At 41.0% G+C, this 25239-nt stretch overlaps 1 protein-coding gene across 3 annotated transcripts in view; it reads right to left on the bottom strand.

The window, feature by feature from the left end:
- abcc10 (ATP-binding cassette, sub-family C (CFTR/MRP), member 10) overlaps positions 1 to 25239 on the bottom strand; it is a 36250-nt gene that overhangs the window by 5670 nt on the left and 5341 nt on the right. For all 3 annotated transcript variants that reach the window (XM_049567896.1, XM_049567906.1, XM_049567918.1), the window contains exons 4-20: positions 23885 to 24112; positions 22038 to 22194; positions 21405 to 21562; positions 19021 to 19100; positions 17987 to 18158; positions 16958 to 17056; positions 15870 to 16059; positions 14851 to 14928; positions 13647 to 13835; positions 12497 to 12626; positions 11476 to 11668; positions 8327 to 8670; positions 6201 to 6370; positions 5955 to 6115; positions 5015 to 5268; positions 2350 to 2495; positions 1226 to 1323 (exon numbers count right to left, since the gene is read on the bottom strand). In XM_049567896.1, the coding sequence (XP_049423853.1) occupies positions 1226 to 1323; positions 2350 to 2495; positions 5015 to 5268; positions 5955 to 6115; positions 6201 to 6370; positions 8327 to 8670; positions 11476 to 11668; positions 12497 to 12626; positions 13647 to 13835; positions 14851 to 14928; positions 15870 to 16059; positions 16958 to 17056; positions 17987 to 18158; positions 19021 to 19100; positions 21405 to 21562; positions 22038 to 22194; positions 23885 to 24112 (2847 nt within the window). The remainder of the gene's footprint in view (positions 1 to 1225; positions 1324 to 2349; positions 2496 to 5014; positions 5269 to 5954; positions 6116 to 6200; positions 6371 to 8326; positions 8671 to 11475; positions 11669 to 12496; positions 12627 to 13646; positions 13836 to 14850; positions 14929 to 15869; positions 16060 to 16957; positions 17057 to 17986; positions 18159 to 19020; positions 19101 to 21404; positions 21563 to 22037; positions 22195 to 23884; positions 24113 to 25239) is intronic.

Raw genomic sequence — 25239 nt, 5'->3', positions numbered from 1 at the left:
TTGTAAACAATTTCAAGCAGGAACTATTTTCTATCTACTGAATTACACCACCAACTGTATCACCATGCAGAAGGAAGTGTGAATCTACTGCTAGCTCATGTCACATCACTGAACTAGCTAACATTAGAGCTTAGCCAAGGAGGACGCCACTAATGTTTACATCTTGTGCTGTCATGAGCACGAGCCTCTCGTCCATGAGTAGATGTATTTTTCCTCTCTTTCTAGAAATCATGACCCAGTTACTCAAGACAAGCCACAGACCTTGTTGTGAGCAGTTTCATGTAGGATTTTCTTTCTACTGAACTACACCCACCAACCTTATCACTGAGAAGTAGGAAAAATGCATCTGCATGCATTGTCATAACCCTTTGGTAATGTAAACCTACGTGACACTCGCAGCTCAACAACAAACTCCATCTATGTGACTGTGTGATAGTTGTGGTATCATAACAGCCTGTCACAGGTTACAGCGTGATGATTAAAGGAGAAATGGCAGAGCATAAAGGTCCAGGTGGAAAAAAAACAACTCAATCATTTAGGATTTTACTAAAAGAAGGAAATCAGCTGTTGATTTATATATATATAGATCCCAGGGGACATTTTTTGTATTTGGGAGCTGTTACAGTTGCTGTTCACAAACTAAAGGAATGAGAGATCATTTTTCTTTAGATTTTACTGAATATTTTAAAGGAAAACTGTAAAACTATATCACTTATTTTGTTACAATTTTTACTAATTTGTCATTTTGTCAAAAATATTGTTATCAAAAACATACCCTGAAATATCGTGATATTATTTTAGGGCTTTATGGCCCACCCCGGCAGTACTAAAGTTGGCAATGTAGTTCAGTAAAATGAAAATCGATTTATGGAAAGAGACACTGATGTTGAGGTTTTCAAATGTATTTTTTTGGCACTTTGAGCACCTCAAGCTGAGTGCCATCTAGTGCCATTATATTGGAGAGAAGGCAGACATCTCTACGGCCAATATCTCCAACACTCTGCAACTCACACCAAAACAATGTACACTGATAAAAAGCCCTGCAGGTAAGAGAAATGTGTATTTTTAATGTTGGGGTAAAATGTCACTTTATTTTAGATATAAAACAGCATCATGAAAAAAAAGAAGCTCATAAAATAATACATCCTTTGATCTGCTGCACCCAGACGGGCACAATGTAAGCAGCTGCTCTGTGTTGGAGTTAATAATACAGGTGAGGTCTCACCTTGGCCTGGGTCAGCAGAGCTCTGGCCAAACACAGCAGCTGTCTCTGTCCCACAGAGAAAGATTTTCCTCTCTCCCCAACCTCAGCATCCAGACCTCCTGACACACAAATAAATATACACACATGAACACAAACACAAGGCATAAGGGAGCGATTCTGAATCTGACACCATCATCTCTCATTTCTGCTGACACATCACTTTGAATGACACTGTATGTTGCACAAAATCAGCTGCAGAGGTACACTGTAAAAAGAGAGTAGTTACTTTAACTTAAGGTTAGTGTCTGGGCTGCCTTGAAAATTTAAGTTGACTGAATTTGAGAAGACAAGTTGAGGTAATTTGGTAACGATTGAACTTGTTTTCTCAATCAATCAACTTAAAAATATAAGGCAGCCCAACACTAACTTTTTAAACTAAAAAATAGTTTCTTTTTACAGTGTAGCACACCTGAAGCTGCACCAGCCCAGGTCACGTTTTTGTGTTAATGTTGACATCCTATTCCTGCAGAGAGAGTTTAAGATGGCTATTTTCATGCAACCAAAACTAAACACTATGCAATAAATAATTTTATTCTTGTGCAACATTACATTACATTATTCATTTACATGGCTGTGGATGTTTGTTTGCTTTGTGTTTTACTGTCTTTTTGCTGCACTGAACAGAGGTAGCACTCCTAATTTGATTGCATACTGCACAATAATGGCTTTCTAGTCTATTCTCCGTTCTTTTCTTTTCTTTCAAAGATAAATAAAAACACAAGAGAAGAGGAGGAGAATGAAATAAAAAGAGGCAAAGATGATAAGTGGATCATATGACTATGACTTGACCTTATGTAACATAATCACACAGCATCCTGTGACCTGAGCTGGGTGTACCATTCCTTCAGATGTTCTGGATCAAAAATCACATTCACCAATGGAGACATTCTGTAACTGTTCACCAGACCACACAGGAATGATGAAGGGTGGAGTGGACTTTGTGAATCAAAGGACTGTGAGTGAGGTGGATTGATTCAAAACAGACACGCCTTGGTTTAATAAGCATTGCTCTGCTGCCATCCCACGTTATCGTCACTAAAACTTTCTCATTACACCTTTTCATGCCTCTGTCTCAGGTCTCTCACCCATCCTGCTGACCACAGAGCTGAGGTGGCACTGGTCCACCACATCCAGCAGCTGCTGGTCAGCGTGTCGCCCACACGGGTCCAGATTCTCCCTGATGGTCCCGCTGAACAGGAAGGGGTCCTGGGGAATAATGGCCAACCTAGACCTGCAGAGGGCGCCACCATAACACACAAAAGTGACCTGTGACTGACTGCTTTTACTACACTGTGCAGCATCATCAAAGTCTGAATTAAACTATAGATAATGTGAGAAAAACAAGGATTATATAGCGATCTCTGTGTATACAGCGGCTTAAAGGGATAGTTCCGTTTTTCTGAAGTGGGGTAGTATAAGGTTCTCATCCATAGGCAGTATATTACAAACAGCAGATGTCAGTCAGCACAACCCCATGTTGGAGAAACCTACTGGAAGTTTGACCTCGAAGCTAAGCAGTCTACTGCTGCGGACAGGGTCAGTAACAGAACGTATTTTAGCCACCTAAAAAGATCAATATCATTTCAAGTGTATGCTATATTGAGAATATTTTCACTGCATCACCTCAGTGTCAGACAGTGATTTCAGACGGGAAAATGAAGCCGTTGTATTGCTCTCTTCAAAGCCAGACTCCATTGAGAAAACAAGTGCTGAACACAGGAGCTGCTGGTCTGCTGCATCAATCAGTTATTTTGTTTGTGTTGTTGATCAACTGTTAGCATGTAAACAGGTTAGTTCAGATTCACTAAGTCGCACAATAACACAAACTAACTGACTGATCAAAGCAGCGGTAGACCACAAGCCACCGTGTTCAGCAAGCTTAAATTACAGATTTTCTCAATGGAGTCTGGTGGCTTTGACGAGAGCAAAGATGGAGAACTGAAGTCATTCACGGCTTTCCCATCAGAACGGGCTGGATGTAAGGTATAGGCCTAAAGATACTGTCTTTACAGAGTACATTTAAACTGATATTTATCATCGTTAGGTGGGACTTTTAGGGGGCTAAAATAGATTTTGTTACTGACCCCTCCACAGCAGATCACTTAGATTCCATGTCAGACTCATGCCTGCTTCTCCAAACTAGGGGTGTGCCAACTGACATCTACTAGAATGCATTCACACTGGCGCTATTTGGTCCACTTTAAACGAACCCTGGTCTGCTTCCATGGATAGTTCAGTTTGTTTAGAGTGGTGGGAATGCCAATTCGAACTCTGGTGCGGACCAAATGAGCGAACTCTGGTCCGCTTGAAAACTGGGGGTCTTGGTTCACTTCCAAGTGAACTCTGGCGTGGTTCGCTTACAGTGGTAAATGCAAACGGACTATCCAGCGAACCAAAGAGAGGACGTGAATCAAAGAGAGGACGCGACGTAGAGCGCGGTGCATTTTGGGTAGAAAAAAACAAACAAAGCCAACAGTGTGAACCGGGAGAAGCAGAGGTAAAAAAAGAAAAAGTTGGAAAATGTCTCTTGGGCAGACGTGGAGTAGTGAGGAGGTGCTGGCGCTTATTGATATATGGTCAGAAGACTACATATCGCAGTTGCTTGTGGCTACCCACAATGGATTTCCGTTTTCCGTCCTGGCCAATCGATGAGCCGGTCTTCCTCATCAGTGGTCATTTTGGGCAATAAGCTTCGATACAACTTAGTACTGGGTTATCTCAGTTGATACCTTAAAGGTGTTGAGTATCGATATCCGGCCATAAAAAGATGTCTCCTCTGGATGGAGATTCAGAGAACTGAAGGCAAAATCTAACAGAGCGAGAAATTATCTAATGATGGTGGTGATCTTGTTTTAACTCTTACAAGATGTACTCAGGGTTTTATGACATGATGTCACTGATGTATATTGTTTTATGTGACCTTGTTTCGGGGATTTTATAAAATTTTTATGTATTTATTATGTTTTATGTTCATGTCTGTGTTCTGTGTTTAACTTTGCTGCGAGACAAATTTCCCCTCAGGAGCAATACAGTTTAAGTTGACAACTTGTTTTAATGCTAATCAGAATGTAATTTGAAGCCAGTTTCTAAATTATAATACATAAGAAACTGAAAACAAACAGAAAGTCTGGGCTGTGACATCATTGGGAAAATGACAAAAACAAGCTGCATTTTCAAGACCCTGAAGACTGAAATTTAGACTTCAAATCATTTCAAGTTTGTCACCTTGACACGATAGGTTATGTTTTTGTTTTTGTTGTTTTGGGGTTTTTTTGGCAGAAATTTTGGCCACAACTGACCATATTTTGGTGAAGTTTCAGGAATTTCTTAGGATTTATTAACACTGCTAGATTTTTATTGTATTTTTAGATGTTTTCAATTTTTTCTCATGAATTACTGCTCTCACATGACTTAAAAAAATCTAACACATATCCCACTGTTCTTGTTTTGTTCTGTGTTTGTGCAGCCTTGTTGGAAGTACGCTCTCTCTGTGTGACTTCTAGTTTTGATAGCCTTTAATCACAACAGCAGTGTCTAAGGGGTTTTACAAAATAGTCAGAGCACTGGAAAAGGGGACCAGGAAATCTTTCAAAAAAACTGGAAAGAAAAGAAGTAAGTAAGTAAGAAATCTGGAGACAAAACACCAGAAAGTGAACTCCCTCCTGAAGATAACAAAATAATGTCACAACAACTATATGTACACTGGAGCTGCGGATACCCTATAACTCTCAAACTGTGTTGTTTGCGTACCTGAGCTGAGCCAGGCCCACAGTGCTGATGTCCAGCCCGTCCAGGAGAATCTGACCCTGGTTCAGCTCCACCATACGGAACAGGGCCAGGAACAAGGTGGACTTTCCAGAGCCTGTACGTCCCACAATGCCCACCTTCTCCCCAGGTCGCACCACCAGGCTCACCCCGTCCAGGGCGTTAGGAAGACCGTCCCTGTAGGCCAAAACCACGCTGCGAAACTCCAACCAGCCCTGTTCGGGCCACGCCGGGGGCAGCTGGTGTCGAAACAGCAGTGAGAAGTGATATTTATTACGCATACAGTGAATATGATTTTATCCACCCTCAAACATGTTAACATTGTTTAAACAAACCAGCAGACTAACTTTATTTTTTGCATTTCATTTGTGGAATGGAAGTAAAACAGTTTCACTAATGAGACATCAAAATTTAGAAAAGATCTACAGCAATGCCACAATGGAGTTTGATAGCAGAAAATGTGATCGGCATCAGTAAATACCAGCTTCAACAAATCCTAGATAACATTTCTAAGTGCAAAAGCCCCTCCAGGTTGTGAGCATGTGGGTCAGGTTGGTCAAATAAAAACCTTTACTTTGAAATATTGTGAATTTTGCAAGTAGAATTTTTTATCTTATAAACACCATTTCCCACTTAACACACAGGAGAAGTTTCAGTTCCATCTGCAGCCTCACCTCTAGATGCCATTCAGTCCCACAAACTAGACCTTTGAGTGAAAGTTAAAGTTAAAGGGTGGCATGAAGGTCCTGGGTTTGAATTCACTGACAGAATGAACTGATGTCAATAAATTGAATGTGTTGTCTGAGGAAAAATAAAGACCTTGAGTTGGGAACCATCGCTCTAGACTGCTCATGTTCTCCATCATACCCCTCTTTACGAACCGATAATCAGTATGAGTCCATGGGAGTGCAGCAGTGGGTCTGACCTGTGTGTTCTGGTGCTGTGGCTCGGTGGGAAGGCCGGTGGAGTACTCCTCGGTTCTCTCCACACTCACCAGCTGCATCTCCGTCTGGGTGAAGCTGAGTATGATGCCGCACAGCAGGGTTGTGATGGACAGGGCGTAGGACAGGGACAGACCCACCAGACCTGAGGCCAGGCAGCAACACACATCATGGAGCTGACCCATCTCACATCACTGGCGCACAGCCACCAAACTCAGACGTAGACTCACCAGGATCGACAGAGTTATACTGGTGCTGGATGACAGCAATCACGGCAAGGCCGGTCACCACAGCAACGCCAATCAGCTGCAGGCGGATGCTCAGCCACTGGCTGGCGGCGTTGCTAAGGAACAGGCAGCGTTGGTTCTGCTCCAGACGCTTGGCGATCTCCTCTTCAAACCTGGAACAAGATGAGTCCTTTAATCTGTGACTGTGCTACAAGTGATAATTCTAAAGGGGACTGAACGTGTCCTTATTTTATGTCATAAAATATATATTTATATAACTTTACAATGTCGAATGTTCATATTAAATGTGACCAAAGTTTAAATAATCAGGTAAACGTATGTAGAAGACCAGTCTGAATACTCTATTTCCAACAGTTTTTTTCTGCCTTAGAGACAAGTTGATGCCAGCTAGTGAGTGATTTCTGTAATCAAATCAAACATACCTGTGAACAAGATTTAAACACTGCATTGTCGGACAGTGCGTGGGACTCTATCCTCAAACTGGTTAACTCATCATCTCTCTGTGCTCGCCACTGTCTATTACAGTTTAAGGTCGTGCACAGAGCCCATTGGTCTTAAGTCAGACTTTCATGCACTTACCCAGATGTGGACCCTAGCTGTGACAAACGTTGAAGAGGTGAGGCTTCTCTTATTCACATATGTTGGACGTGTCCGATCCTTGAAAAATACTGAAAGGACATTTGTAGCATTTGTGACATCTGTAAACCCTGCCCTGTGGTTGCTCTCTTTGGCACCACCAGAGAGGATGATGTACACCTGACTCTGATCCAACACCGCACACTGTCTTTTGCCTCTCTGCTGGCCAGACGGGCAGCTCTAATCAGATGGAGGGATGCTGCCCCGCCCACTAACACCCAGTGGCTGAAGGACATTGTGTCTTGCCTTAATCTTGAAAAGATTCGCTACTCAATTAGTAACTCAGATGAAAAATTCCAAAAGGTCTGAGACCCCTTTCTGAAATACTTCTAATGCTTCAAGTTAAACTGAAGATTCTGTGTTTGTTTCTTGTTCCTGTTGCTTTCTGTCAGTGTGTACTCTCATTAATTACCCCATTATTCTGAACCTGCCTTTTACATAGACGTCCCTCCTCTTCTCTTTTAATATCACGCCTGGCTTTCAGCTCATCTGTCATGTTTTGTAACTATTCAGGAGATGGAAAACGGGGCCTTAAAGAGACAGCCGCTAAAACAGAGGATCTCAGACAGAGGGAGAATACAGGGGTTCAGCACAGAACAGAACACACAAGTGTTTTTGAACAACAAAGCATGTAAACATGCTCCAGTAGAAACCCCAAATAAAAGTAAGACCTTGAATATTAGCATAATGGGCCCCCTTTAAAGACATAATGAAGCAGTGGTTAGGGCATCTATAGCTTCTGTTATTTAACGGATCTCTAAGTGAAACAGAACAGGAGCAGGGTATAATTTCAGAGGGGATTTTTCCCAGATGATTAATTACTGTTTTCTCATTCAGCACCCTTTTGGTTTTGTGACAGCATGCAGTAGTCTTGGAGTAGCTTGTCAACTGATACCCAAACGCAGACCTTCGACCACCTCAGGTGCGATGGGGACGATGGAAGGAGTTTGCACGTCGACCCAGATGACTGCGTTATGTAGGTATTTCTTATATCAAAAATATTTTAAGCTTTAAAGGAGAAGCGAAGGCAGGAATTTTGATATATGAGTCCTCAAGATAACTAAAAGCAAACCACTGATGATAAGAACCTGAAAAATGTAGTTCACGTGAAAAAATAGGCAACGCTTATGACTAATTTGTTGTTAAAATTAATGCCAGTCTAAAATACTCTGAAAACATTAAACATGGTCTACTCTAGACCTCAATACATCTATTAATTGGCCAGGCTGATATTAGTGCCCACTCATCACAGGTACTTTTTTCTGAGTGTATATTTCAATAAGAAAAAACAAAATCTCAGCACAGAAATGAAATTAGAATAATTTAGAAACAGTGTCACCATTAATCTGTCCACCAGAGAGCACTGAGTTTATTTATCAGCTGTAAAATGTTCTGCTCATTTTAAGGGTCTTGTGTTTGAATATCAGCTGATCTCTTGTTATCATATATTTTTCTGTTGTCCTGTCTCTCACCTGGCAGATGCACCGCTGGCCCTGATGGTTCCCAGCCCGGTCAGCGTCTCAGAGAAGTGCGAGTACACGGGCGACAGAGTGATGCTGCACAGCCGTTTCAGCTCTCGAGAGGTGTGCCGGTAGAACCTCTGTGTGTGGTGGTAGACCAGAGCCAGGGGCAGCAGCAGCACTAGGACCCAGGGGAGGCCGTAGCTTATCACCACTATCATGCCCAGCAGGCTGAAGACGTTGGCCAGCAGGATGTTCAGGATGAACGGCAGGGCATCGTCTACGGTGTACAGGTCCGAAGAAAAGCGGTTAAGAATGCGTCCAATCGGGGTGGTGTCGAAGAAGGTCACTGTGGCCTGGGGGGGGCATGGAGACAGGAAGTTAAGACTGTTTAACTTTCAAATAAACCCAGGTAGTTAAATATGAAATGTCTTGAAGCCACACTAAGCAATATTTTATACTGACAATGGACCACATGACTACTTATATTTAAATAGTGTCATTCATAGTGATGAACTCATGGAGAAATAAAAGGAATAGTTCACCCAAAAACAATATAAACTGTCTTGCTCACTTCCCTCGGCTCTCTGTGGTCAGAGAGAGCAGAGAGCCCAAAAGTGAAAGCATTTCAGTGCAAACAGACGTCAATGGAGGCCAAACAAAGACAGTAAAAATGTCTGAAAACCTTCCTGAATATTCCTGTGCAGTAACTTTTTTACACACACACACACCAGGGGTCAGCATGTCCAGGTCCGTGCTCCTGCCTGCTGCCCAGCACGCAATGCGCCCGGCGCTGATGCCAGTACCTGCAGGTGGTGGGTCCACAGGGTGGTGGCTCCATGGGCTTAGCCATGGCCCAAGGCCCAGCCACCAGACGTTCACTGGCGAGCCCCCCGCCCCTGTGTCCCCATACAGGGTGGAGTACTCATTTCCAGAATGTGCCATTTTATCAAGGTCCTCTTGAACCACTCTTAGTCTGGCCCCTCCACAGGGACCACTCTGCCTTGGGAGACCCTACCAGGGGCTGTTAGCCCTGGAACGCCTCAGGGTCCTCCAGGAGGAGCTGCAAAGTGTTGCAGGGCAGAGGGACGTCTGGAGCACTTTGCTCAGCCTGCTGCCCCTGCGACCCAACTTCAGATAAGCAGTTGAAGATGGATGGATGGATAGATAACTATTTTAGCTCAACTATTGCTAAACAAAGTGTTTTTGCATTACCCTTCAAAGACAGCTGGATAATGCAGCATAGGAATTTTCAGACAGATTTTCAGATGTTCAAAAAGCCTTTTTGTTGTCTTGTGTTTGGCGTCAGGTCGAAGTCTCTTTGCACTGATACGGTTTCATTTTTCACGTGCTTCCCTCTCATTACACCATTCAAAAGAAAACTTTTTCTGGGACCTTAGAGAGCCTAGAGAGATGAGTGCTGCATACAGTTTAAAGTGTTTTAACACCAACCCTGCAGTTCCCCTGAGCTCTACAGAACCTTTTAACATCATTCAGCTCATTGTTTTGGTCAGCGCGTCATTTACAGCCACAGCAGGCAACTGTTTTCAGCTAAAAAGCTCCAAAAACCCACTCTACACGACCTGCCCAGCTTCAAGCAGCAGACAGAAAAAGCTAAAGCCCAGCTGGTAAATAAAGCAGAATATATCCAAGCCAAATATTTCCCTCAGTGGGGTTCCTGACCCTCAGGTTGGGATCTAGAAGATAAAGTTGGTGAGACCAAAACAGAGATTAAAGGAAAGTGAATATTGGCAACCAGGCTCCAACTTGATTGGCAATGTTGCTGAGTAACTGTTGTGTTATTACTTAATTAGGTAAAGATATGTAAGTGTTGTGGCTTCAGCCTTGTTTCTTCTGCCTCTAAGAGGCCAATAAAACCATCTGATGCAGGTTTAAAGCTGCAAAATTTGAGGACAGACACACAAACCTGTCATATTGTTTCCCTATAATGCTGTTACAGCTAACTCGGTAGCCAACAATTGCCTTCTTACACCTTCAGCAGACACAGAACAACATTAAGCAAATAACTGAAGGTGGCTCTGCTCTCCTTACACACAAAATGTTTCACTGTCTGCACCGAGACCATTATCTGGCCTTTGTGTTCATGTGTAGTTGCCATTTTGGCCTTTTTATGGTTCAATTCTAGTATTCGTATATTAACATACTTACATTTTATACATATATACATATATATGTATGTGTATATATATATATATATATATATATATACATATACACACACACATACTACACACTGGCTTTTCTTTGTAGTAATCTTATTTTGATTTTGTGCTTGATACTGCTTGTTTTAGAGCTTTGCATTTTAATTCTGTATTTTTCTTCTACGTTGTCTAACTTATTTTGCTGCCTGTCTCGGCCAGGACACTCTTGAAAAGGAGATTTTTAATCACAAGAGGTTTTCTGGTTGAATAATGGTTAAATAATGGAGTCGTGTTTGCATCCATCTGATGCATTTAAGATCCACTCTCCTTTTAGCTCTGGTTTGGTCTCTATCAACAACCCGAGGGTCAAGGATGTCACTAAGTGTCACAAAATAAATTGTAGAGGCCATAAACTGGTTAATAAGATGGGAAAGTGGATAAAAATCAGATTTTGCTACACTTTTATTACTCTATAGTTTTCTTTTTTCCTCTTATGAATAAATAAATAATTGTGTTTCTCTTCGAAAAGTTACTCAAATAAAACAAGTCATAAAATCAGTCACTAAGTAATAAATCTCATTAATCGATACTTTATAACTCTCCCCAAAAAATTATGAAATTAGTTTTCTCCTGCATGCAGCTTTCATATCTAACAAACAAATATGAGAGCGGTACAAATTTTCTCATCTAACTCTCAACAATCAAGCGAATAAGTGTATTTCCCAAAATGTAAAACTATTTCTTGAAAAATGTGGCTCAGTCAAGCTGTCTGAGTGTTACACGTCCTGTTCCGGGGTGTCTGAGGCTGAGGGAAGACTATGTTTCAGTAACATCCTCCCAGCAGCGAGTCTGGAGTTTCATACTGGCGACCTTTCAGTCACCAGCCTGGTTCTCTAATCTTCATCTACTGCTGCCAAACATAACAAACACTCAGTCTGCTCGGCTCTCACACGGGGAGCACCGACAGTTGCTCGGGGACTCAGAGCTCAGATGACGCACCTTAAGGACCCGATCCAGAAGTCTGTTGTGGATGGTGGTGGCAGCGCAGATGGCTCCGTAGGCAAAGAGGAAGGCTCGGAGGGCGGTGAAGATGGTGTTGGCCGCAGCGATGGAGCTGTACACCGTCAGGTAAAACTTGACATCAGAGCTCACGTTGCTTGAAATGAGTGTTTGTGCTGAGGACAGAGGAGACCTGGGTGGGTAGATGTGAATTCAGATTTCAGAGATAGGGTTGGATAAAGACCAGGGGCCGTATTCACAAAGTCTCCTTACACTAAATGTCTGGATCAGATAAAGGTGAGCACATTAGGGCTGCAACTAACGACTGTTTTCATTGTCGACTAATCTGTCGATTATTTCTTCGATTAGTCGACTAATCATTTTATAGAAAAATGTGTTAAAATGTTGAAAAATGTCGGTCTGTCTCTCCCAAACCCCAAAATTATGTCATCTAATGTCTTGTTTCGTACTCACGCCAAAGGGTTTTAGTTCACCGTCATGGGAGAGTGTGTAAAGCTGCCAATATCTGAACGTAAGAAGCTGCATTAAGAGTATTTTGGGGTACTTTTATAGTACTTTTCTAAGGAAAAAGGACTCAAACCGATTAGTCGACTACTAAAATAGTCACCGATTATTTTAGTAGTTGATTAGTCATCGATTAGTCGACTAATCATTGCAGCCCTAGAGCACACAGTAGCATGTGATGGGCAAGCTGGCTGTTTCCAACATGCAAAACAACATAGGAGAAACACTGATTTGTAGCATGAAACCGCTTTATTCTGTGTTTTTACTGGTTTCAATCACCTGGTACATTTATTTTGGAGAGGAGGAGACCTCTGCGGATAATTCAGCTCCCAGTAAACACTTAAGGAAATCTAACCAGGAGAAGTTTCAGCTGGTTGCAATCTGCAATCCTCGCCGCAAGATACCACTGACCTCTAATACCACTTGAAAAACATTTAACACATTTCAGAATTTATTTTCAAAAAGGGGGAAAAATCTTATTGATTGGACAACTCACATTAGCCCTCCATGTGAGAAGAGAAGCAGGTGAGGTGAGCTGAAGGCATCTGAGGAGGAACAATTTGTTCTGTTGTTTTTCAGCTCTGAGATCCAATGGGACAGCCACCAGTCAGAAACGTTCTTAGACGCTGAATTACAAAAAGAAAAGAGAAAAAAACAGTTGATTTAAAACAGGAAAAGTTTTACTTTTTCTGCCTTAGTCTAAGTCTACAGCCCCTCGAGGCTTCAGTGATATTCACATGCCAAAAGTGCTGCACAGAGCAAACTTAATTATGATGATTTACAGACTTTATGTCGGATAGTAGCTTTCATTCAGGCTGTAACGATGCCAAAAGTGTTATGAAGTGATGCAAGAATAATTTATATCATTCACCCCAAAGTGTTTTGTCTGTGCTTGATTCATTGTGTTTATCCAGTGTTGGAAGAAGTATTAAGATCTTCGACTAAAGTAGTAATACCACGGTGTAGAAATATTCTGTTACAAGTAAAGTTCTGCAGTCAAACTCTGTTATGTAAAAACACGGAAGTATCAGCATCAAAACATATAAAACATACTTAAAGTACCAAAAGTAAAAGTACTAATGATGATTAAAGAATGTGTTCATTGCTTTAATTTTGCAGTTGGTAAAAGTGGAGCTCATTTTAATGACTTTATCTACTTGGATGCTTTGTGGGTTAACCTGTTATAATAAAATCAGTTATTATATGATTTATATTTGGTACTAAAAATCTTAATCTGCAAAAGCAACTATTAACAAATGTTGTCGAATAAATGCAGCGGAATAAAACATACAATGTTTACGAAATGTAGTCGAGTAGAAGTAGAAAGTGGCATAAAATCGAAGTACAAGTACCTCAAAATTAAATTAAATGACTAGTACTCTAGTGAAGTTTTATTTTAAAAAAAATATATATATCAATATTTTGTTTTGTGCTTGTTTTCTCATTAGTTGGATCTACTTAGTCATTTCAGACAAACCTCTTATGGACATGAATGAATAAATGAAATAAACATGACATGTTTCTACTTGAGTATCAAGAATTACAACACGTCAGCTGCAGTGCGAACAAAGCCTCGACCAGGAGCATCTGCTGAGCATCATCATCGTACACAGACCACACTGAAAAGCTGAGCAGTTGATCCAAACCTTGCATGAGGAGCAGAGACATCAGGATGGAGGCGGCCAGCACTCCGCCCACAGCCGACCAGTAGGTCTGGTAAACTCTCCATGCCAGCCCGCCCACCTGCTTCTGTTCCGCCAACGACAGGTCGGGGTCATCGTCCACACGGAGATCAGGGGACGAACCGGGCTCCTCTTCCTCCTGCTCCACGCCATCTGGGCACATAAAAATAATTAGACTTATCTACAGTGATACCAGATTGGAGAAATGATCAGACTGAAAGACAATAATTCAGAATAAGAAGGAGAATTCACACAGAATTTTTGGAGCCATATGTGAAAAGATAATTAATTCATATTTCTGTCAAACCTTGAAACTCTAAAATATCTATTAAGAAGGGGCAGTCAGAACGTCTTCATTATTTCTACTCAAGATTCCAAATGAAACGTGAAAGTCCACAGTGTTCATCAAAAGCAGATTTTCATGTATGAGGAGTTTGCCTTGGCGTTTTGTGGGGCTGCCTCCTAATAGTCGACCAAAAAGGTCATTAGTCGGCACGGTTTCATTGGTCGCTGATGTCACAGGGGAAAAAAACACAAAACTTGAAACTCTATGAGGAGCTGTACCTTGTCAAAGTAAATCAAAATCTATATGATTGGACCACGCAACATTTGCTAATTTGCACTAAATTCAAAGTGCAGCTGTCATTAGTTTTGCAGGTATTTAGTCTGACAGTTATTTATTGGACACGTGAAAACTTTGAACAGGTGATGGCGCTGAATGAAAATTTAAGTCATTACTAAAGTGACTTCAATTTATCTTGCGGAGGGGGTATAAATGTCTGAAGCAATTTTTGTGGCAATCTATCCAAAAGTTGTGAAGATATTTCACTCAAAGCCACAAATGTGACCCTCACAGTGAAGCTAGACAAACCGAGGATCATCAGGCGTGTAAAAAACACTTGGTGCCAATTCATCAAGTAGACGCTGAGATATTTAACTGGACGAATGAAAACTGTGACCTGCTGATGGGGCTGACGGAAAAGTCAAAAAATCATTCATTTAAATGCATCCTCTGGGCATTTGAATGAACGTTTTCTGCCAGTCCATCCATCAGCTGATGTATTTCAGTCTGGACCAAAGTGATGAAAATCAATACAGTAAAAAAAAAAAGCTGCACCGACACATCAATTCTTTTCAGTCAAGCATTTATAAGTCAGGATGAACAAACCTTTCTCTTTCATGTTGTGGTCATTCTTCAGTTTTTTGGGCACTGCCTCGACCAAAGGAAGGATTTCTGCTGGTGTGCCTGTTTCACAGCAAACGAACAGTGTACTCTGTTAGCAGAGCACAACAACGCATGCAGCATTTATAAACTCAACACAATCGTGAAGCACACTGACGATGTTGCTACTCGTTACCTCTTCCATTTATTGCTCGGGCTTTATTTTGAAAGATCGGAAGAAATTTTACAGAGCTTATAAAAGCTCCTGGTCATAGCCGACATGCTCTATAATGGAGGAAGCTACTGTAAAACTTCAGTTAAAAGCCTAGTCCCAATTAAACAGCCAGTCCCTTTTACTAGCCCACTGTGGCTACACTTTTTGACAAATAAACGGCTGTCTCAGTTAGACACCTGGTCTGGTTGCCAAGCAGTTCATTTTTGTATAGAAGTTCTTCAAATGTATAAACCGAGTGGTTCGCTACCTCAAATCATGTGTCCATTCCACGATCACCATGTAAGTTATTCATATTCCTCTAGTCCGTAAGGGTTCCTCAGTAGGGCTGTGCCATATCATCTCACTCACGATAAAACCGGTATGATTTTTAATATCATATGAAAAATTAATATCTTGATATTCGCGATATTTAGACTTGATATTAGACTTGTTGACACTGAAGTCGAACTGTTTCTCACAGCAACAACAAGCACAGCTGAAAGCAAAATTATTACAGACTCTGCGGTGGTTCCAAAAAGAGGAGCAGCTTCAGGAGTGTCTGTATTGGGATTAACATCATATTATACATGTGTACTCTTATCGTGACGGCCCACCTGCAGATGGAGACATGAAATACAATACCTTTCACTGTATGTAATATTCATTCATTGAATAAAAAAAGACAGCGCATGTTGGCCAATTCTGATTCAATTCGTTTTAAACCAGATAACACGAATCCCTCCCTAGTCGATACCTGATGACAACAACCATGTGACATTTCCACCTGTCTGAGCCAGATTTTTGTTTCTACCTGTTCTGATGATCGTTCCGTTGTCCATGAGGACCACCATGTCGGCTTTGTCCACAAACTCTATGCGGTGCGTGCAAAGTATTCTGGTCTTCCCCCTGAGGAGCTCCATGATGCATTTCTTCATGAGGTGTTCGGCCACGTCGCTATCAACCGCTGCCAACGGATCATCAAGGAGGTAGATGTCTTTGTTCTGGAAAAAAAAATGAGAGAGTTGCATCACATGATGCACCTGATGATTAGGGTTTCATTGTTATATGCATAAACTATAAGGCATGTTTACCAGATACAAATTTGGCTTATGGTCTCATTCGGTGACAAGATTTATTGTCATGTCACGCAGAAGAGAGATGGACTGCTGAGGTGGCTCCAACCTCCAGCTTCCTTTTCAGCTCTGTTTGGATTTGCACCTTAACCAGCAACCTGTTTATTTTTATGATCCTCCCTGTTAACTGTTAAATTCTGTCTTGTGAATATTTTGACTTTGCACCTTACCGTTACCCTTTTTTAACATTTCTGGCATTGTGTACACAGGTTTTGCACCTTATTGTTACCCCAATTAAATGAGACCACTATTGAGACCACTCAGGGGAGAGGGTTTGCCTTCTTAAATGCAGCACAAAGCGTTACAGATCGTCCTTTGTTCCATCTGCTATCGCTTATCTTAACCAGCTGTAACCACTAACTGTCCATGATTTATCCCTGATAGTGTGTGATTCTGCATTTTGTGTGTTATGTATTCTACTCTCTGTTTTGTTTTACTTATGACTGCTGTCTGTATCCCAAATTGCCCCTCAGTGACATTTAAGTTTCACCTTGCTTTATCTTAGGCCTTTGAAACCAACAACTTAACGTGCTAACCTAATTTGTTTATAAATATCTAATCAAACCTATCTACCTGATGTATCAGTACACATGCATGAAAAATTCTGCTTTTGTTTATTAAAGAATCAATGCAGTCCACACAACAGAATCAAGAACATATTGATATGATTTTTCTGAAGTGCTTTTATCCCTGTTTTCTGCAGACTAACTTGTTTGCATGTCTCTCTGAGCTCAAAGCAGACGGCCGGTGTGTGCAGAGGACTGACCATGTAAACAGCTCTGGCGAGGGCCAGTCGAGCCTTCTGTCCTCCACTCAGAGTCACGCCGTTCTCTCCCACCTCTGTCTTGTCACCGTTTGGCAAAACCTGAGGACACATTTTAGAGCAAGTTCATTATATATTCAACATGTCTACAGCTTTCAGACACCTAAATATAATTCTTTTCAGACCTTTCCACATTAATTTTATTTCAAATTCAAATGAATACATTTTTAAATAAATAATTTAATTATAATTAAATAATAATAAATTATTAAAATCATTTCTCTATTTAATAGTATTATTCATCTATTAATTTATCTTTATTTATTTATAAAATAATAAATCATTTAATGATCTTTTAATTTAATTCAATTTTAATTGAATTGAATTAAATTCATTTTCAACCAAATTTAAGACCGAATCTTGGACAAATCATCTTTTTCTTACTCAAGCAATGCAAGTATATGGTTGCGTGCAGAGGTGGGGTTTATGTGGGACTATGGTTATGAGAGTGACTTAGGTTAATCTACATTTTGCCAACATTTAAGTGCAAGTATAAAGTAAAAATCAGTGGTAGATTTAAAGATATTTAACATCAGAAATGTGGACTTCATGCAGGACTTAATTTGACAAAAATAAATTAAAAGATGGATAAATGAAATTAGATCAAATGTTTGTGGCAATTAGACCTCACACATTCAAATTTAATACAATTAAATTACATATAAGACCAAATATTTATTTAAAAAAATGACACCCTGGTTGATTTAGGAAAAAACATCTAACCAGGTGTTGGACAGAAAATCAATCTGGGGTTCATGAACATCTAAATGCCATAGATCTCAGTCCAAAGGTCGTTAAAGATGTCTCACTCTGGACCAAAGTTTTGGACAGACCAGTGGACTGCTATCGTCATCGTTAGGGCAAAAAGTAAATGTGTCTCATTGTGAACAACCCAAAGAATCAACAAGACAATGCAGGTCAGAAATATTCAGGCAGGAACAGACGTAGACATAAAGGATGCAGTAACCGTACGTTGAGGTCGTCCGAGAGAGCACAGGCCTCGATCACAGCCTGGTAGAAGACAGGATCGTAGTCTTTGCCAAACAGGATGTTGTCCCGAACTGATGCGTGCTGGATCCATGGCTCCTGAGACGCCAGACCGAAGCCGGCCTCTCTGTCAGCAATGTACACCACCCCGCTCAGCCTGAACAGACAGAGGGAAGACTGGTGAGCCACAGTATGTCTTAATACTCAGCTCTGAAGAACTTACTTAAGCTCTGAAGAAGAAAAGTCAGTGTTGTGATTTTTGGGACTCAAAGCGTCATTTTAAGATTGAAATATTCTTTCCTTATCATTTAAAGTCGCTTTTATGAAGGACAGAAAAGTCTAGTTCCCATTACAGTTGCAATGAAAAATATCCTCTATGGCAGTAAATGTTTACAAAAAAAAATTCAAGTTAAGTAATTTGTAAAGTTGTAGGATACTCCCTTACTTCCCTACTCAACAAACATTTATTAATTTATCTCTGAGAGAATATGATCTAAAATCTCCACAATGCAAGAAAACCTTATGAATTCAATTCATAGTAAGGTCAAACGGAAAATTATAAATATATGTATTATTAGCATTTTTTTAAACTTGGTTTTTATTTCAATTCCAGCAGCTTATACAATCACTGTCAGAATTTTCATGCTGTTTTTTTCCTATTTTTTACAGCTGTGCCTGTGGCTTACAGGCAAACAACAATAAATTCAAATAAACCAAACACACTCCAGCTTTAAGTATTACATTTGAAATAAAACATCAACATCAACACATCTGGAGATATGTGGTTTTCACTGGACAGAGAGGGGATGAAAAATTGTAATCTGAAAAGTAACTTAAGATGTCAGACAAATGTAGTGCAGTAAAACGCTCAATATTTACCTCTGAGATGTGGTGAAGTAGACGTATAAAGTCACATAAAATGGAAATACTCAAGTATAGAACAAGTGCATTGAATTTATACTCAAGAACAGCACTTGAGTAAATGTACTTAGTTACTTTCGACACTGGAGGCGGTTTACCTGTCCAGTTCTCCAGTGAGAGCAGCCAGTAACGAACTCTTCCCACAGCCGACCTTCCCCACCACGACAACCAGAGAGCCCTGAGACAGACAGACGTCAACACTGTTACACTCTGACAGCAAGATACAACATCAAAAACTATTTTCAGACGGATAAACAAAAAGATTTTTAATACAAACTGGATCTGAATTTTGGTCAGGTGACCAATCATTTTAATTTGACTTCAGCTGTATGTTAAAGACACACCACTGAAATGTAGATTCAAGCTTTTTCAAGATTTTTCATTTCATCGCTTTTTACACAACAACTGAAGCTCAGTTAAGTTTCCTTACAAGTATTTTGGGAAAGAAATTACAGTATTTAAATCCAGAGTGCTAGACGTTACCCTATAAATGAACGTCCCGTACATTAAAGCCCCTGCCAAACGTGCTCATACAAGGCTGATTAAGCTTAGCACTGCCAGGGAGAGCTCTCTGTATTCATAGATATACCAGAGCTTTGGTGTCTGTGGCATCTTTCCTGCACAGGGACACAGAAGTGATGATTATTATGTCAACCAGCCAGAGGTAAAAGGAGCAGGAAGGGGGGAGAGACCACAGCTGCTAGGAGTATGGCAGAAGCTGTGGCAGAAAATCCCAAGAAGCGTCTATGAACAGTTTCTGGAGTGGACGCTCCGATTAAAAAGGAACTCAGCATTCAGAGGAGGGATTGAAGTGAGCACGCTCCTGGAGCCGAGGGAGATGTTGCAAGCTGGCATACAGGCCTAAGCATGCGTCGACAGTGTTTGTGTAATTGTTCTCACTGCCAGAGGGGGGAGACAAAATGTCCGCCCTGCAGGTTTAATATTCAGAATGTGTTTTATCAGTACTGTGCTGGGATTGTTTTGTGTCAGTGGTGTCTGACTATACTTGTTTCTTTGATTATAGTTTGACCCTATGTTTCAAGTTCTTTTTGGCTTTAGGGGAAATTTGGTTTTAATTACACTTTTAAATTCACTCTGCACTGTTTTATCTGCTGTGCTGCACCAATTCTGCAGGGTTATAAAGAACAGAGAGCATGAGGGCAGTAAGGTAATTCACATGCATTAATGGTCCAGTGTGTAGGATTCATGGCATCTAGTGGATTGCAACCGACTGAAACCTCTCATGTGTGGGACATCATGAAAACCCGAATGGCCCTATCGAGAGTCAGTGTTTGGTTTGTCCATTCTAGGCTACTGTAGAAACAACAAAGTGATCTCTATAAACAAGGACCCGCTCCACATATAGATACAGATGGCTCATTCTAAGGTAGCAAAAACACAACGGTTCTTATTTTCAGGTGATTATACACTACAGAAAACATAGTTATGAACATTATATACTACTAGTCCATACCGCTGGTAGCTTTGTCACCTTCTACCTATGCCAGTCCTCAATGCCTATGTGCAGTTTCACATAGATTGACCACGTCAGTGAGTAGAAAAACGTGGGACAGACAGAATGACTGACTGACAGAATGACACACTGACAGTTTCCATGATTACCACAGCGATCGGTCGCATTTTAGCCATTTTGAAGCATTTTTCTGTTGTTATAGCGCCACCCAGTTGCCAATTAGAGTTAAATTTCTCCAGTCACCTTGAGGCGTCCTGTTCTACATATCTACCAAGTTTAGTAAAAATCCATATGGCGGTTAGGCCTAGATAAGAAATGAGCTCTCTAGCGCCCCCATTTTGTTTGATGGGGTCAATAATGGAGGGGTCCCCTCAGATTATGTGTGGTCATATGCCTACAAAGTTGCATGGTGATGGGTGAAACCCTTGAGATGTTATACACCTTTATGTGATGAGCCACGCCCTCCGCAATATTCATTGCCTTATAGAAGCTCAGTTTTAGGAAGTTTTCCAACTTTTGCCAAGAGGGAACTTTAGATATTGCTCCCTAGATTATGTTCACCCAGTTTCATGCAGATCGCTCAAACTTCCTAGGAAGAGATCCATTTGAAGTGTTTTTCAAAAAATTCAAAATGGCGGAAAATCTATATAAGCGGAAGTTATGGGTTCTTGAGGCAAATGTGTTCCTCATAAGGAGAGGCATCTCTGTGCAAAGTTTCATGTCTCTACGACATACGGGGCATGAGATATGCCCATTCAAAGTTTGACATTTCAATGGGTTGCTATAGCGCCCCCCTTTGGCCAATTGATGTAATATTGCTTCATTGGCATCCTCCCATGACCCTCTACCACTGTGCCAAATTTCACATGGATTGACCAAGTCAGTGAGGAGAAAAATGTGGAACACACACACACAGACAGAGTTTTCGTCATTATATAGTAAGATAAGATTCCTGCTGATACATCCCCTTAAATCCTAAACTCTGGACCTTTAACAGATGGCTCGCACCTTTGTGATGTGTAGAGTGAGACTGTGCAGCAGCAGACTCCCTTTAGCAGCTCCAGTGTGAGTTTCTCCCTCTTTGTTCTGTGTTGGACTGTCGGGCCCCTGCCAGGAGAATGACCCCTGGCTCAACAGGATCGATGTCTGGGTGTCTTCAGGAGACACTAGGACAGATATGGAAATTCATTCATTCATTCATTCATTTTCCCGCTTATCCTGTTAGGGGTTGTGGGGGGGTGGAGTCTATCCCAGCTGACACTGGGTGAGAGGCAGGGTTCACCCTGGACAGGTCACCAGACTATCACAGGGCTGACACATAGAGACAGACAACCATTCACACTCACATTCACACCTACGCACAATTTAGAGTCACCAGTTAACCTGCATGTCTTTGGACTGTGGGATCACATAATACCCCTTTAGAATAATAACATTTAATGCAACAGTTTTGGTTTTGGTGATCCACAAAATATTTCATGGTGTCAATGAAAAGAGCTGAAAATGCTGTGGATTCTCAAAATGCCTACAGCAGCTGTTTTAAACACGACAAAATGGGAACAAATAAATACTAGCATGACCTGTTTCTGGTCACTGATTAAACACAAACACACACACACAAACATCAGAGCAGCAGCATACCCAGGGCATAGTACGCCTGCAGATCCTGGTTGGTCAGTTTGAAGAAGCGTTGGATTCGCTCCAGAGACACTTTGGCCTCCAGGATGCCGTTGAGCACCCAGGGGAAAGCGTTGAGTGGGATGATCATCATTCCCACCAGAGCCAGCGTGGTGAACACCTGCATGGGAGGATACGGAGCTCTGAGTCTGAACTTCACTGAGTCATCAAACACACTATGAACTGCATTTTTTTTTTAATTCATTCACTTGAGAGCAGAAGATCTTTTTTCTAAGACTAGATTTCTGATGTTAATTATGTAATTATGAATGTCTGTAACTTGAGTTCAGGTCTGTATAATGAGAGGATTGGTGACCACATGCAACAGAGTGCTGACAATATTTTGATTTTAATTCCAACTAAACACTGCAGGATATGTGATATAACACCTTCGGTCAGAGAGGGAGCAACTGATATGAAAAAAAATACTGATCCCATGAAACCTTTACAATCAGAGACATGCAGCATGAGATATAATCAAACTTTATTTTATTTTGCAAATCATTTTGATTAAAGCCCCTACAAGGAACTTTCATTTTGTGTTGATTTTGGCGACCCTGTGGACAAAAGCGGTAGTGTTTTGCCGGAATGAAGCCTACATTTCCCATGAGCTCTAGCGTGTATTGTCGTAAAGACGCTTACCTGGCTCGCGCATGTGTTTGTTTTGGAGATGAATGAAACAACAAGACGGGAAAACTTTGCCTCCGCTCCTATCGGGGATCCCAGCTCACCTCTGCCGCGCCCCAGCTCCACCTCTCCGGCGTGAGCGCCACCGCCGCCGGGGTAAACGCAGCGGTCAGCTGGTAAGGCTGAAGGCCTGTTTGGTGAGTACTTCCACAGCTTCTTGGACTGAGTATGGAGCGGTGCCTCGCCTCTTTATTTCTCGGCACTCGCTGGACCCTGTCGACGCCTGGCTGGTACCTGTCGTCGGCCCGGATGAGGTGTTCCAGCCCCGCGACCCCTGCTCTCCTCATCCCCGCTGGCGCGGGGTGAATCTGCGCAACCTGCGGCCTCTGTGTGTGGCTCCCCAGACAGCTAACGCCGTGGACCCGCCGGCTCCTGCCAGGATTGGGCTGGTAAATGCTAGATCGCTAGCGAACAAAACGTTTATCCTGAAGGATTTCCTGACTTCCCGAGGATTGGATTTTCTCTGTGTGACTGAGACGTGGCTGACTGTTGGTGAGTCCAGTGCTTTCACAGAACTTTTACCCGATGATTGCTGCTATTTTAACTCCCCGCGGACGTCGGGTCGAGGAGGAGGAATAGCGACTATTTATAAGAGTCACTATAAATGTAAGCAGCTAGGTAAGATGACGTGTGCCGTCTGAGTGCCGTAAATCGTTTCGTCCTGGAAGCGACCTGGGGCGGACCCGGAGACAGTTTCCTAAAGGTATGGATATACACTATATAGAAATAGCTTATCTTCACACCGATGGTCTCATTTGCTGTTGTAGGTCACGCACAGACATCAGCAGAAACAAGAGACTTTTGCTTATCCAGTTAAAAGTTCCTTGTAGTGGCTTTAAGTTTAAGATTCTCTAGGCGTTTACGGTGCCCCGTCACTGCTCATAGCTAGTTTCTATTTAAAAAAACTAAATCACTCCTGCTGATCATTGAGGGATAAACTGAACTGAAGAAGCTGCAAATCAAATGCAATGTTAGCTTAGCTGTCAAGACTCTTAAAAACTACAGCTGTTATAAGTACTCCCCAAAAATCTTAAAATGTCCTTCCAGCTCACCGCATGTGTCACCGCAGTTAAATTTTTAAAGCCCATAAAAAAACATAAAATAAATAAATGAAGCTTCCCCACCTTGGCTGCAGTCAGCTGGTGTCCCAGCAGCACGTACGTGACGAAGGTGAGGATGGAGATGACCACAGGCAGAGCAGCCCAGGTGTAAACACACATGGCGTCCAGGTACTTGATGGCCTTGAGGTGGGACAGCTCTTGTTGACGACAGTCGGCGACCTTCTGAGTAAAATGAGGCTCCCAGTTGTAGAACTTGATGACGCGAATGCCGAAGAGGATCTCTGTCATTAACTGGGAGAGAAAAGTCAAGGTTCAGTGTAAGACAACAGTCTGAATTTATTACCTATATTTAAACTGCAAATTATGTCCCCATAGAAAAACTTTAACTTCTGTTTTATAGAATAAGATAAAGTTTTTAGTCCGTTCATTTTGCTTCAGCCATTTTTTGCAGCAGCAAAATGTATCTAGTGGACTGAAAAAATAATTGATTACATTATTCTGGTAGGCTACCATTTAGTTTAGTTTAATTTGTAATATTAATAATCTAGATAATACAAAAAAAAAAAAACAACTTGGCACAGTTTCACGATAAGATATTGCCACACAAAAATATCGCGATACTATACTGTATTGATTTTTCCCCACCCCTGCTAACTGGTGAACATAAGGTTAAACCTGATTTTTACTAGAGTCATTCATGTTTTATCTTCCTATTTAATCAAACTACTTTAGGAAATATCTGACAATATATATGTATGGTCTTGGGCCCAACCGATACTGGATTTTTGAGGTTGAAAATCTGATTTAAATTTACAGGCCAATTTATTTTTTACATAAATTGATAAGTTTAGGATGCCTTAAATTTAGTTCTTGACAGCTAAAATTATGATTTGCATATTTAAACACTGCACATAAGAATTTTTTTGGAAAAGGATCCTTCAGAGTTTGTTAGTTTTAATTTTTACTTTTGGAATAATTCCATAGTAACAGTGATAGAAAGAGGGGGTATAATATGTAAATACAAGACTGGCATCTAACCATCAAATTTAAAGTTCAAAGAAAATTTTTGGAAAATAGTTAAATTCATGGGAAATTAATATAATTAACTACACACAAAAAAAAATCAGAAAAACTTCAATCAAAAATATATAAAAATCCATCCTAAAGAATGAATGCATAGCAATTTTTGTTTTCTTATGTCACATGTGACATGCACCATCACTTAAAGCTTTGTAATCAGCTGCTACGTTCATGTTTTTCTTCTAATAATAACTATATATCTTAGTTATAGGCACCTTTCACGACACTCGAGGTCACCTTACAGGTAAAGACAGGCAAAGTCAACAAGATAAGGAATAAAGTAACCTTAAAAAATAATAATAATAGCATGACAACAAAAAAATATTCAGTATAACAAC

The sequence above is a fragment of the Epinephelus fuscoguttatus genome, linkage group LG3, assembly GCF_011397635.1.
Source record: "Epinephelus fuscoguttatus linkage group LG3, E.fuscoguttatus.final_Chr_v1".
NCBI lineage: Eukaryota > Metazoa > Chordata > Actinopteri > Perciformes > Serranidae > Epinephelus > Epinephelus fuscoguttatus.
Note: the sequence above shows the minus strand (reverse complement) of the source record. Positions and strands in the feature narration are given on the sequence as shown.